Source organism: Gopherus evgoodei, chromosome 3, assembly GCF_007399415.2.
Source record: "Gopherus evgoodei ecotype Sinaloan lineage chromosome 3, rGopEvg1_v1.p, whole genome shotgun sequence".
Taxonomy (NCBI): Eukaryota; Metazoa; Chordata; order Testudines; family Testudinidae; genus Gopherus; species Gopherus evgoodei.
The window spans coordinates 94,902,929-94,916,697 of record NC_044324.1 but is presented as its reverse complement, the minus strand read 5'-3'; the positions used below and the strand labels follow the sequence as shown (position 1 = coordinate 94,916,697).

At 38.2% G+C, this 13,769-nt stretch overlaps 1 protein-coding gene across 2 annotated transcripts in view; it reads left to right on the top strand.

Annotated features, from left to right (window-relative positions):
* CDK19 (cyclin dependent kinase 19) overlaps positions 1-13,769 on the top strand; it is a 232,839-nt gene that overhangs the window by 105,408 nt on the left and 113,662 nt on the right. For both annotated transcript variants that reach the window (XM_030556124.1, XM_030556123.1), the window contains exon 4: positions 10,212-10,352. In XM_030556124.1, coding sequence (XP_030411984.1) covers positions 10,212-10,352 — 141 coding nt within the window. The remainder of the gene's footprint in view (positions 1-10,211; positions 10,353-13,769) is intronic.

The following is a 13,769-nucleotide window of genomic DNA, read 5'->3' as shown; positions in this document are numbered from 1 at the left end:
AAAAAAAACACAACAAAAACCCACATGGCTAATAGATAAGAAATCATTATGTTTTAATGTTGTCACCACTCGTTACAGGTCTGGCTGTTACTTAGCCATAAGTCCCAGTTTAGTTAATTGGTATATATTATTTGAGATGTAATGTTTGTTACCCTAGTTGTTTCTGGCCTCTCACTTTCTCCTCACTCTTTTCTGTGCAACATGTGCTGCTCGAATAATTTTCCTTTCACATGCACCTGATCATGTCTCTCCACTTTTTAGTCTTTACAAGAACTCTCCCTCTTCCTCTGCATAAAATTAGTTACATTCAAGGTTCTCCATAACTTGGTTCTTGCTTAAACCTTTGGCCTCATCTCCTCTACAAGCCCCTTGTTCCTTCCACTTCTCCCAAGCATCGCTCCTAACTTCCCCTTTTGTCTCTTTTGCTCACTCCCAACTTTGTGTCTTTTTTCATGCTGCCTCCTACACAGGAACAGCCTCCCAGTTAACGTACGTAAAGCTCCTTCACTCTCCTTCAAAAAGCTCCTTAAAATCCCACGTTTTGTGAATCATTGCAGTAGTAATGTCCACTTGTTTCTGTGGTTTGGTGTTTTGCATTTCCTATGCTGCACAACTTGGGCCCTTATACCTTTTGAGGAAGAGAACTTACTTGTTTTGCATAGGGTTTTTACTGAACAGCAGTATATACTCTCATAGTATTACCCAAAACAAAATAAATATATTTAATGCCCATATCCATCTGAAAAGACTTTTTTTTTTTTTTGAAATTGTGGGATAATAGATGTGCTTTTACTAAAGTGAGATACATTTTCAAATTTGGGTGCCTAAAGTTAGTTACCCAAATCCATATTTAAGCACCTACATTAGTGTGTCCTGATCATTAAAGTTGCTAATCATCTGCAACTCTTAATGGCTTCAGTGGGAGCTGTAAATGTGGATCACTTATAAAAATCAGGCCACTTTTAATTAAAGTGGTTATCTTTAGCTCCTGGAAAATTTTGGCCAGAGATGAATAATGAAGTATACCAGATATTATCTTATTCTATATATTTTGTAGTACAGTGAAAATTTAACCTATTTTAATGAACAAAAACGATGGGTAGAAGCCCAGTCATTAAAGGGGATAGTCTTTGGATTCAGATGATGATTACATTTTATTAAAATTTTTTTGTGATGGAGAAGAACAAACATTACTTGTTTTTGTTTAGCGCTTTTAATACAGAAGCATCACAGACCACCTCACATTTGGTGACAAATATATTCAACTACAAAGTTTACTTGTAATTTATGTTAGTAGCTGTAATGTATCTTGTTAACATCTGTGGTTGGCATAAGGAAGAGGTGAAGAGAGTTGTAATAACTTAAAAACATTTGACTAAGACTGTATCAATATTTGTATTATCCCTCCTTGCAGACATATTAACTACCCACTCATTAGTTAATATAATCATACTGAATCCCCAAAACACCTCCCAAATTTTACCAGACAGGCAAAACAAAATCCACACGATTTGAAGAAAGCATGCTTGTTTAGAGATGAATTTTGGCCATGTAGCAATTCATTGAACCAATACAATAGTAAGACTCTGTTTTATACTTTAATTCTAAAATCCTTAATATAATCCACATATGGCTTCCATATGTTTTTAAATTCTGTCCTGTGTTCTTTCAGTCTGTCTTTCAAATGATGCAATCTATTCCTCTCTGGGGGGTGTATTGTCCTTACAAAGTCTAATGGCCATTCTTTTTGGTCAATTTTAATCTGATATACATCCAGGTTTTCTTTCTTGATTTAATGATCTTCAGATCAGAAGTATTGTTAGTTTTACATACCATTGAGCTAGTCATAAAGACCACATGCAGAATGATGGCCATGTTTCCAATTGCGTCTTTCCAATCCACATGTATGACTGTACAGTCCTATAAAATGTGTTTCATGGTTGAAGCATATCCAAGACAAAGTGTAAATCCCTAAACTTTTCTACCTGTGTTCCGCAATGCCCAATGCTGACCATGTAAAAGTTTTTTAAAAGACAATTTTAAATGTCTCTCTTGCAGGGTTGGATTAACTTTTTGTGTGCCTAATGCCAAACATATTTGTGGGCCCCCTTGGGGAATGAAGGGACCAGGGGCAGGAGCACAGCGAGCAGGGTGGATTTGATTTAAATCATGATTTAAATCACTAGTCAGGAAGACTAAAATTAATCATGGGTTTCTACGTAAAAGTGCATTCTTGTTGATTGTTATAACCTTAATACGTATTCTTCACAACTCAGAGATAGATGTAGGTTTCATTTTTAGAATGTACACACTATACATTTTTAAATAGTGATCTATTTTGAAAACTTTTCAGATTAGTTTTAGAGCTATATCAGAAAATGAATGATTGGTTATTTCATTTACTAAAGATAATTGAAGCAGATATTTATGAAGTCATTGGGAGGTGAACTATCTCCAATTCAACAAGTTAATCATTAATATTTGGAGGATTTTCTTGCCAGGCTGTATTAGGAGGAGAACATCACCAGACAAACATTTGATTTGTTTTATTTAACTAAAACAACAACGTTAAGTATTCTGGATTTTTTTCTTCAACAGCAAACATAGTATTTTAACAAAAAAGCATATGTCCCTCGCTTCTCACATTTATCTCCAGACTTCTTCTCCTTGTACAGATCTATTCCGCCCCCAACAATTTTCTATTCATTGAACTTTTAGAAACTTTTCATTAAAAGAGAGGTAAGGGATTGACTCTGTGTACACAAATTTGCAGAGGGACAGTAGAGTCGAGATCTGTTATTTCTCACCTCTATATATTATTTATTTATTTAAAAACATTTTTAAATACAGTTAATCACTTATCAAAACAGGAAGGAAGTTTATGTATTCAAAACATTTTGGTTTGTTTAATAATAAATTTTATATGTTGTTTTATGTGTTTAATTAAATTCCAGTTACCATCCTAATGCACCTTGACACAAATAATAGCTTGGTGGTTTAAGCATTGGCCTGCTAAACCCAGGGTTGTGAGTTCAATCCTTGAGGGGGCCATTTGGGGATTGGTCCTGCTTTGAGCAGAGGGTTGGACTAGATGGTCTCTTAAGGTTCCTTCCAACCCTAATAATCTGTGATACAAATAATGAGCAAAAATTAATTACCTAGTAAAAAATCAATGTTATTCACCATTTTCTAACATACTAAACTACAATTAATAATCTGAAAATGTTAAGCTCTACAATTGCTTAAATTAATGTGTGTAGTTATGGTGCGTACTCTCCCTAGATAGCAAAAAGATATACTAAATCTAGTGTGCAAAGGCTCTATTTAGTTGTAAATCAACATTTTTTAATGATTATATCAACCAATGAGATTGCGTCTTCTTTAGAAAATAACTGAACTACAAATGGAAAAGTTGATTAAAATTGATGATTTAAATATAAGCTTTCCACTTGGTGATTTAAATAAATCCACCCTGTCCTGATGTAGGTGGAAGCCTCCCTTTGCATCATGGGGCATTCTTTTATTACATTTTGCATTTTTGCATAGCAGCCTTTTTATAACTTACTAGCTATACTAGGAGACATTCACTCCTATCCATCCTTATATTTTTGTTGCTCTTGTTTTGCCCTGGCTTTGTTGGTCTGATGCAGTTTTACTAGGCGAGAGTGTTTTGAAAGGTCCGACGTCTGTTCTGAATGATCTAGATTGTGTTTGTTCTTTATTTTGTTGTGGGTCTGTGTGTCACGTAAAGTAATTTAGTTTTGATAGTGTTTTGTAATGAAAGTCTTAGTGTGACCTCTGATACCTTAAGGCTCCACAAAGTGCCTCAAAATCCTCTGAGAGGCTGTCTGTAAGGTGGTTTGGGGTTTTTTTGTTTGCTGTTAGTTAACAGAAGTAGATTGCAAATAAGATGGAGAAGTAGACTACAGTGTAATGGCTACTGTTGTTATTTTTATTTTCCTTGTAAGTAGTGTACCAGCTAATAGGTAAGTAATAGGTGATCAGTATAGAAAGAGAGAAATTCCTGCTAATTGATTACTACTTTTCCAGCCTCTCTTTTACTGATCTTATGGTTTTTGGGTCCATCTCCTCATGACTAACTCTAGTGCATTGCTGCATTTTAGCTTTCTCAAGCAAGAGCAGTAGCATGAAATTAACATTGATACTTGAGTTAAATCTCATGCTTCAGGGTTTAAGTCACTCTCCTCGAACTATTAGAGATCAAGATGAGAACTAATGTAGGTAGACAGAATATCCCACATCTCCCTCCTGTGAGATTCTTGTACCTTTTTCTGAAGCATCTGATGCTGTTCACTGTCTGAGCCAAAATACTAGACTAGATAGACTTTGGGTCTGATCCATTCTGAGGTTTTATGTTATGAATTTCACTATTGCCCACAGGCTTCTGAATAACAGCAGTAATTCTGACTAGTCTTGTTAATGTCACTGTTTTATCTTTTAAAAGTCTGTTTCAGTGCATATGCCAGCACTGATGATCGAGTCTTTCTAACTGATGACAATTAGGAAGAAACTTCCTCTATGGACAGTCTATTTTATAGCTGCTTACTGCAAAGTTTTTTGCACCTGTCTCTGGTACTGGCTATTGTCAGCAGTACTTATGTTTATAACAGTAGTGCCTAGAAACCAATTGAAGTCAGGACCCCACTGTACATAACCCAGAGTAATAAGCAGTTGCTACTTTGAAGAGTTTACAACTTAAATAGATAAAAGATAGGGGAAAGGTATATAACATACATGCAGAATGAACAAAGTAACGGTTTGCAAATGCCAGGTTAGTTCCATAATATTTTGTTTTTAATTGTTTAGATGAGCCTCTTTGGGAGAGGATTAATTAAATGGAAAGACAAAGGAAAGGAGAGGGGAGTGAAGTGGACAAAGCAGAAGAGAAGAGTGGGTGGAAGGAAAGGTATGAAGGGCAGGTGGAATGAGGCATAAATAAGAGACTGTGAAGGATGAGCAGTAGGGGCTTAGAGCAGACAGTCAATCAGCATTCTCAGGGGAAAGAATGTCCATGATGAAAACTGTGCATCATCGCTGTCCCTTGGTCCTTGCTGAGGCTGCTTCTGTGTCTGTTCCTGCTGGCTTGAGAGTTTCTTTGGGTGAGGGCAAAGTGTGTGTGTGTGTGCGGGGGGAGGTTCATTCCTGGTTCTTACTCCTTCTCACACAGCTTAGGGGTAGGTTGGTGCTGCATGGACCCTAGCATCCCCAGAGGGTGGGAGACTCACCCCTACGGAGTTCTGGGTCTGGAGACACTGAAGGAGGAAGGGTAATTCTGGCTGGGCTTCATCCTTCCCCCTTTCCTCAATGCTGTAGTACTTGCTGAAGGCTGCTTTTTTTGTCTGTTCTGTCAGACTGACAGTTTTTCTGCTACTGTGGAAGATGGTATGCTGGAAGAGAAGGGTCACTGATCTAAGATGATATAACATTTCCTAAGTTCTGAGATACTATGCTGGATATGGTGTGAGGGGTTGTGAGGTGTTCAGTGCTTATCTGCTAATCCAAAAAAGAATTAGCCAAGTTCATGGAGGATAGGTCTATCAGTGATTAATAGCCAAAATGGTCAAGGATGCAACCCTATCCTTTGAATGTCTCTAGTCTCTGACTGCCAGAAACTGGGACTGGATAACAAAGGATGGATCACTCAATAAATTGCCCTGTTCTGTTTGTTCCTTCTGAAGCATTTGGCACCAGCCATTGTTGGAAGACAGGATACTGGGATAAAGGGACCATTGGTCTGATCCAGTATGGCCATTCTTATGTTCACGATAAAAGGAAGTTTCATCAGCTTTCAGTTTGGACCTTTTTTTTTACCAGCTGTTTCAGGCCAGTTGAGAAGTACTGGCTCCATTGTTGATTGATATTGTCCGTGTTTCCCTGGGTGAGGGAAGAACAATGGCTCCAGCAGCTCTTAAATAAATCCATTTTCAAGAAACCAACTCATGATGTTGTCAGTCTTGCTAACTGTGAACCTGTTTCTTATCTACCGTTTTTAGGCAATGTCATTGAGAAGTTTGTGACAAAGCAACTCTGGCAATTTCTTGATTTTTCTATTTCCTTGATTTTGAATAATTTGATGATTTGATTTCTGACTTGGTTACCTGAGAGATCAGCCCTCTCCCTCTTATATCCTGTCCTATTTGAGATCATCAGAGGTGCTCGAGCTGCAGCTTCTTCAGTACAAACAAAGGAGTGCTGCTGACAGGGCATTCTCTGTGAGAGGTCCTGTGTTTTGGAACTCGCTTTCTCCCTTGGTTTGCCAGAGCCAAGATGTGTTAACTTTCTGGATACATTGCAGATCCCATTTTTTCTCTGTTCCTTAAGGCTGTTGAGGAGGGAGTGGCTAAGGTGGCTATTTTATGGTCAGTCCTTTGTTTTTGTTGTGGTTTCTAGTTTATGGAATAGGCCCCCAGAGCACTGGATAGAAGCCTATAGAAGTACTTTTGGAAATTTGAAGAAATTAAATAAATAAAACAAATAAAAGGACTGGGACCCACCAGCCATCAATCTTGTTCTGGAGGAACAATCTCTAATGGTGAGATGGTAGCCAGTTACCATGTCTCTACGTTTTGTGGGCTCTCTGATGAAGTTGCCAGCAAAATTTCACATTAATACTAGTTGTCCTGGTAGGTTTTTATATATATATATTTGTCCACAAGAAACTGGACTGAGACTAACTCATCTTACATAAGCCATTAAACAGCCTTCTCATGTGTATGACTTGGTCACTCATAAGATTGATTCAGTCCAGTGACATAACAGTGAAATATTCTATATCCCAATCCCTTGGCTGTGAATGTATCTTTAATTTAAATTTTACTCAGTACTGAAATTATAAGTGGGACAGGATCAGACCAAGCATGTAGAATAGCATAAGCCTGTCTCTACTGGAACAAGATAGCAGCAGTAACTGTAGTTTTTGCTTTTGTTTTGTAGGAGATGGAATTTGAGACACCCATCTACCTCTGAGGGAAATTATCAATTATAACTGACCTGTAAAATTGGGGGGGATTAGGAAAGAAAGTAAAGCTACACTTAGTACAGGAAACTAGGCTTTGATTAGGCCTTTAAAGGAGAATCTCTCCAGAGAGGGTTAGATAATTTTCCAACAAACCTTAATACACTATTAACTCCGACTCTTTTATAGTTGCAGTTTTTTAACATCTACCTCTCATTTGTGTTCTTTTGCAAACTTTGCTCATAATGGCTGTGCATTTGTTTCATTTAAGTATCCCTAACCAGCGTTTTTCTTTTATGTTGGGGATTTCTCTACATGCCATGAAATAGTTTGTATTTAAAAAAATATTTTTGTAAAGATTAGTTTCTTGCAAAGATCATTAGCTACTTCTGAAATGGATCCATTGAAATGCTTTTATCACTACATGCTCCATGAGAAAGGGCTAAGCTTTTACTAATTGATTTGTTGTGTGGGTCTTTGACGTGGTAACCTCTGCATGTTTTATTGCTGCTTCTGAATTTTTGATTGTATACCAATAAAATATTTTTTTAAATTGTTGTAATTAGCAGCAGCATCTTTTGAAAAGCACTTTGAAGTACATAAGAGAATTCTTCTCATTCAAGGAGCAATGCACAATACTGGGAGCCAGGAACTCCCAGTTCTCTCTCTCAAACTCCTTCTGTGATGTGACTGAAAGGAAATACTTCAGGGCAGGTTCCTATATAATATGTAAAATGGCCCCTTAAGGGTTTCATTTAGTGTTATCAGGATATTCAGGCATTTGGATACCCGGCTGTAGGAGGTTGGGTTTTATTTACTAATTGTACTTTGGGGTGGCAAGAACTAGTAACCTTATGGCTTTGTCTGTACTAGGCATTTTGCTGTATTTCCTACTATCATCATCACTTGTGGAAGCAACAATGAGAATATTAGTGTTGACAAGGAGTTGTCAGTTTTTTAACCCCACTGTGTCATCAAGAGCTACTCTGAGCATGGTTCGATGACATGGTGGCTAAAATACCAGTGGATGGCTTATGTTAACTCTCCCCCTAGAGGAGCTTCACCAGTGGCAGCAATGGTGAGAATGGTGAGAGAAAAAGTCTAATGTAGACACAGCTTCTAGTTACAGCCTGATATCTAAAGCTTCAAAGCTGGGAACAAATTTTTTGAATTAGGGAGCTTCTACTGAACGTTCAAGTAATTCAGTCTTGTTGCTGTTCAAATTAATACCTTGAATTGCTCTAAATAAATGTATACAAATGGTCTGTATGAATTTCATCCTTTAGAAAAGCACACTGAAAGTTGGCTTGTTATGCATGGTTCTTTGAATCTCAGCCTGTGAGAATCTCACTTATGGCGTACAGACCTCTTGCAAACGAGATTGGAATCTTTTGAGCAGTAGTATCTGTTGGGACCATGCCTGTGCCATGTATGTTCTCGTGCACTCCCACCTCAACTAAGGGCATATAAGGCAGAATGGCTCTGACTGCCTCTCACTTCCCTTTTACCACCAGTGACAGAGAGGGAACTTTGTCGTGTTCATCTGCTACCCCACAGTGCCCATTCATTGAAGCAATTATGTAAATGTTTGTAAATATTAGTAATTAGTGTATTTAGTTCAAAAGCATTTTTGTACCCTCATGGAAGCTCTTTTTTGGTTTCTTTAGATTTTCTGTCTTTTGCCTGAATACTAATTAGTGCCAAGGTGCTTGCCTGTGCAATGGCCGAGTCTAAACCCTCTGACTTCAAGCCATTACAATCATGTGATGGACTTATTCCAATAACTGATGGACACAGTTGGTGTCTTTTCTTTTTCAAGAGCCATGATCCAGACCATTTCTCTGTGTGCTGGTCCTTCTTTACCAGAACTCATCACTCCAGAGGTACCTGGCTGCAGGAGGTAGAATTTTAGCCATCCATAAGGAGTTAATTGAGTTCTGAAAGGTGTTCTCTTATGCTAGAAAGGGACTGTTTTCCTATTGAGCCCAATCCTTAAGTATCCCTGTAAATAGAGATGAAGCAAAGGCTCCCTGGGCAGGCTACTGTGGCACCAAATCTATTCTGATACTGAAACAAAGATTCCTCATAGGCACCAAGATCCCCGGAAGCATAGTCCATAACAGTATTATAGGTCTGTTCCTAGCTACTGACATTGAGCCCCTGGCACTGTCCTCAGTTCTGATGCCACTAGTACCAGTTTCTCTGGCACAAGAAATAATTAAACCCTCAGTACTGGTAAAGTCTTATCCTACCACTGAGATATCACCACCATCTCTAGAATATATTTACTCTTCCTTCTCTTCAGCCACATACTCTTTCCAGAATTAAGCTGAGACCCATCTCCAGATATCCATTGCCCATCTCCTCTCAGGGATTTCCCAAACAATTCCTGAATCACTCTCTTCCCAGAGATTATCCAAGTGGATCATTCAGTGCATTACATCTTGTTGCCAACTAGCAGATATGCCCCTTCCTTCAGGTAACACGGTTCACTCAACTAGAGCTGAGGTATCCTCTTCAGAGACCCATAGGGCAGCCACTGGGAGCTAATTTTGTATCTTTAACAAACATTAGGCTCTGGATCAGAGAGCAAATCAAATGCCAAATTCAGGAGAGCAGTTCTGTAGCTAGAAATTCTCAAACCCTCCTTTATTAATCTGGGAATTGCTAATCCATCACCATAAGTGGGATCCATACTGACCAAGACTTGAGGTGAGGATGATTACTTATCCCTGCAGTAACTGTGGTCTTTAAATTGTTTTGTCCTTATGAATTGCATGACCGCCCATCTTCTCTGTTCCTTTGGAGTCCATCTGTGCTGGGATTTTGAATTAGCAAGGAAACTGAGAGGCAATCAGGGCCCGTCTATCCCATATGCCATTGGGTGGGTGCAGGGCACAGGTGTGGCACCAGTGGACATTGCTGGACAAAAGAATCCAATCTCGTGCACATGTGGCACATATGTACCATAAATGGGGTGGGGTTCACATGGAAAAAACATTTCTAAGAACCACAGTGACTGCAAAGTGGTAAGTAGTCACTGTTTTCATAGTATCTAGATTTTCTTTAAAAATGAGTAGGTGTGTAACACTGAGAACACACACATTTAAAAAATAATTGAAGGCTACCTTTGCAATGCAAAAGGCAACAATCTCTCTCTTTCCCTTTGTTAATGTTATTTGAGGAAACTTACATTGTTAAAAAAGCTTCATGTTTCTACTTGTTTTATTTCTAGCATATTATCAAGTTTCACCGTGCCTCAAAAGCAAATAAAAAGCCCATGCAGTTGCCAAGATCTATGGTTAAATCACTACTCTACCAGATCCTTGATGGAATCCATTACCTCCATGCAAACTGGGTGCTTCACAGGGACCTGGTAAGTACTCTGTTTTATATGATATTGAAAAGTTCACATATGTATTCTTGGGAAGAGGAAGAAAAGTCACAAGTAATAATCTTGCCTATCGATCCTTACAGCTCTTCCTGTTATTGTTACTGGATACCACTGGAGGCTTTAAAAATGAAAACAAATTATGTGTTCACATTGTTTTTATCTGCCACATCTGAACTAGGACAATGATACTGCATCCGGTAAAAGGAATGCAGATACCAATATCTGAAAACAATACACCAGCCAGCTGGTATGTATTTGTAGTATAAGTGTGTGCTCTATTTTAAAAGGACAGTTTACTATGAAAGTGATAGATAACTTGCACATGAGCCAAACAGTGTGTAAGGTTATCATAAAAGCTAGTGAACACTAGTTTCTTCTGTGGAGTATTTTTCTCAAGTGATATTTTTTTCTGGCTGTGAGAAGTGAACTGAGACCAAGTTGTCAGCTTTGCAAGTTTCGCATGACCTAGATTGGCTCTTGAAAGTGGTTGCAAATTATGAAAGCTGCCAATTGCCCCGTCTATGCTAGGTGTTCTTTCTGAAAGTTTCCTACCATTTCTAACACTAGCTCTGCGAAACACTAATGTAGACAGCCTGTAGAATTTCTTTGTGCAAGGTAAACAACATAGTGGTTAAATGTTCTACCATTGTTAGAACTCTACCTGTGGGGGTTTTTTGTAGTTGCCAACAGCTTTTTGGCCTGCTACTAGCATCTCCAAAAGATTTCAGTCATTTTCAAGTTTTGATGGATGAGACATGGGTTGTTGCCATATCTTAGTGATCAAATGAAAGGAGGGGAATCAGGCTCATATTTCTAGTTGCCAGGATAACTGCTTCATTGCAGAAAGTTAATGAAGTTAATTAAAGTTGACCTGTTCCTTAATGGTTTTTAAAACTTTAGCAGCTTATTCCTCTACTCTTAGATATTAATATATTTGTGCTTTCTGTGTCTGGAATTGTAGTTCTGAGCAACAACAGGAAACAAAATTCAAAAATAGGACTGATTGTAGTGCTGAATTTCCCATTTTTCTCAGGAGATAGTCTGTGAAAGAGAGGTGTCACTTATGCAAAATGTGAAGACATAATTAAAAATGGCTTAAGACAAAAACCTAAAAACAAAAAACTGCTCAACTACATTTAAAGAAAGCATAAATGATCTTAGGACTGTGCCACGTACAGTCTCAAAGATGTGTTCTCTTAAGAGCTTGGTTTCTTGACAAGGCAGCTACCTATAAGAAGCCTAAAAACTTGGAAATTTCTCTCTTTAACTTGTGCTATTTACGCTCAGGTTGGCTGACGATACTTTTGTGGATCCTATCTGTTGTCAGTGTATATGGAGCAAAAATGGTGCCAGGAGTCTGTATTCTGCCTTAGAAATGACAGTTGTCTTTGTAGGAGGAAACAGTTTTTTTTCCATATCACACGTGGAATGATGATGCCAAACAGAGCTTTCTGTAACTAGGAATGGAGAAGACCAGAAGACTCTGAAGTTCACTGGGTTCTTGCTATGTAAATCTAATTTACTAGGAAGTGCTTAGATACCACAGCAAGGGGTGCTACACACTGTACTGATGATTAAAGACACTCAGAATGCATGTTTGTTTTAAAAGAAAGAATTGCAGAATAAAAGCCCTTTTCAGAATCTTGTAAATCTCAAGTAATTAAAATCACATATTGATGAACAACAAACAATACAGTTCTGCAGAAAAAAACCTGGGCATTACAGTGGATGAGAAGCTGGATATGAGTCATCAGTATGCCCTTGTTGCCAAGAAGGCTAATGGCATATTGGGCTGCATTAGTAGGAGCATTGCCAGCAGATTGAGGGAAGTGATTATTCCCCTCTTTTGGACACTGGTGAGGCCACATCTGGAGTATTGCGTCCAGTTTTGGGGCCCACATTACAGAAGGGATGTGGACAAATTGGAGAGTCCAGTGGAGGGCAATGAAAATGATTAGGGGGCTGGGGCACATGACTTAAAAGGAGAGGCTCAGGGAACAGGGCTTGTTTAGTAGGTTGCCTACCCCTGCTTTAGGGTAAGAGGTATATCACAGGATTTGATAGCAGCCTTCAACTACCTGAAGGGGGGTTCCAAAGAAAATGGAGCCAGGCTGTTCTCAGTGGTGGCAGATGACATTACAAGGAGTAATGGTCTTAAGTTGCTGCTGGGCAGGTCTAGGTTGGATATTAGGAAACACTATTTCACTAGGAGGGTGGTGAAGCACTGGAATGCGTTACCTAGGGAAGTGGTGGAATCTCCATCCTTAAAGGTTTTTAAAGTCTGGCTTGACAAAGCCTGGCTGGGATGATTTAGTTGGTGTTGGTCCTGTTTTGAGCAGGTGGTTGGACTAGATGACCTCCTGAGGTCATTTCCAACCCTAATCTTCTATGAATCTGTGATTCTATTTGCTCCAGTAGTTCACATTCTCTCTTGAGATTGGCGTTAATATGCTCATTTAGCAACTAATTTAAATGTTTAATGATCAAAAAACTCAGTTATGTTTCCCAACATATCCACCTTCTTACCTTCTTGTTGTTTGTACTTATAAAACAATTGTATCTACATTTCCATTAAACTGAATCAAAGTATGTGTATGTGAACTATTTCCCTTACTCACTAAGCCTGATATTTGTTTCTTGTTTTGTCTTAGTTGGTTTGGTTACACCCTTTGGAAACAAAATACTTCTTTCTATTTTATGTAAAGCAGTGTTTTACAGCTGGGCACATTGTGTCTTCCTGATTAGATAGTATAAATAATTTCTAGTTATTTGTAGCAATTAAGCAAGTATAAGAATCCTGAGAAAAAAGTAACATGTAAATGTCATAAATTTACAAATCTAAAGCTATAATTTTCTCAGAGAATATTTATATCATAGTACCAGTCAAACTGTTTTAGTATAATACAACAGGAAATGATGTTTAGAATTTACTGCACACAAACTACATTGAAAAAATGCAGAAACATAAGAATTAGACACTTGCTGGAGTAGTGGGAGAGATTATACATTTTATTTTGTGGTTGCACTTGTGACGTTGCACTCCATATGTTTTATGAAAATATACTTATAAATGTGAATATGATGTAACTGGAATATGCTTCATGCGAAAGGTCTCTTGTAAGGAAGGTATCATTACAAATCTTATAATCTCCTGAGTGTGTTCATCCTATTTGTATTATTTCTATGTCTGGAATTAGGAGAATAAGATATAAACTTGTATTACTAATGTAAACATATTAAGTGTAAGCCATTAAGGGTGCTTCAGAATCAATGAATTGTAAATGGCTTTGTTTACTGTAAACCTTCCTGTGTAGGTGTGGGCCAGCCCAGGAAGAATGGAGGCTGGGGTCTCAAAGGACATGTGACCATGTCTAATGATGCTGGAATCCAACCTAAATC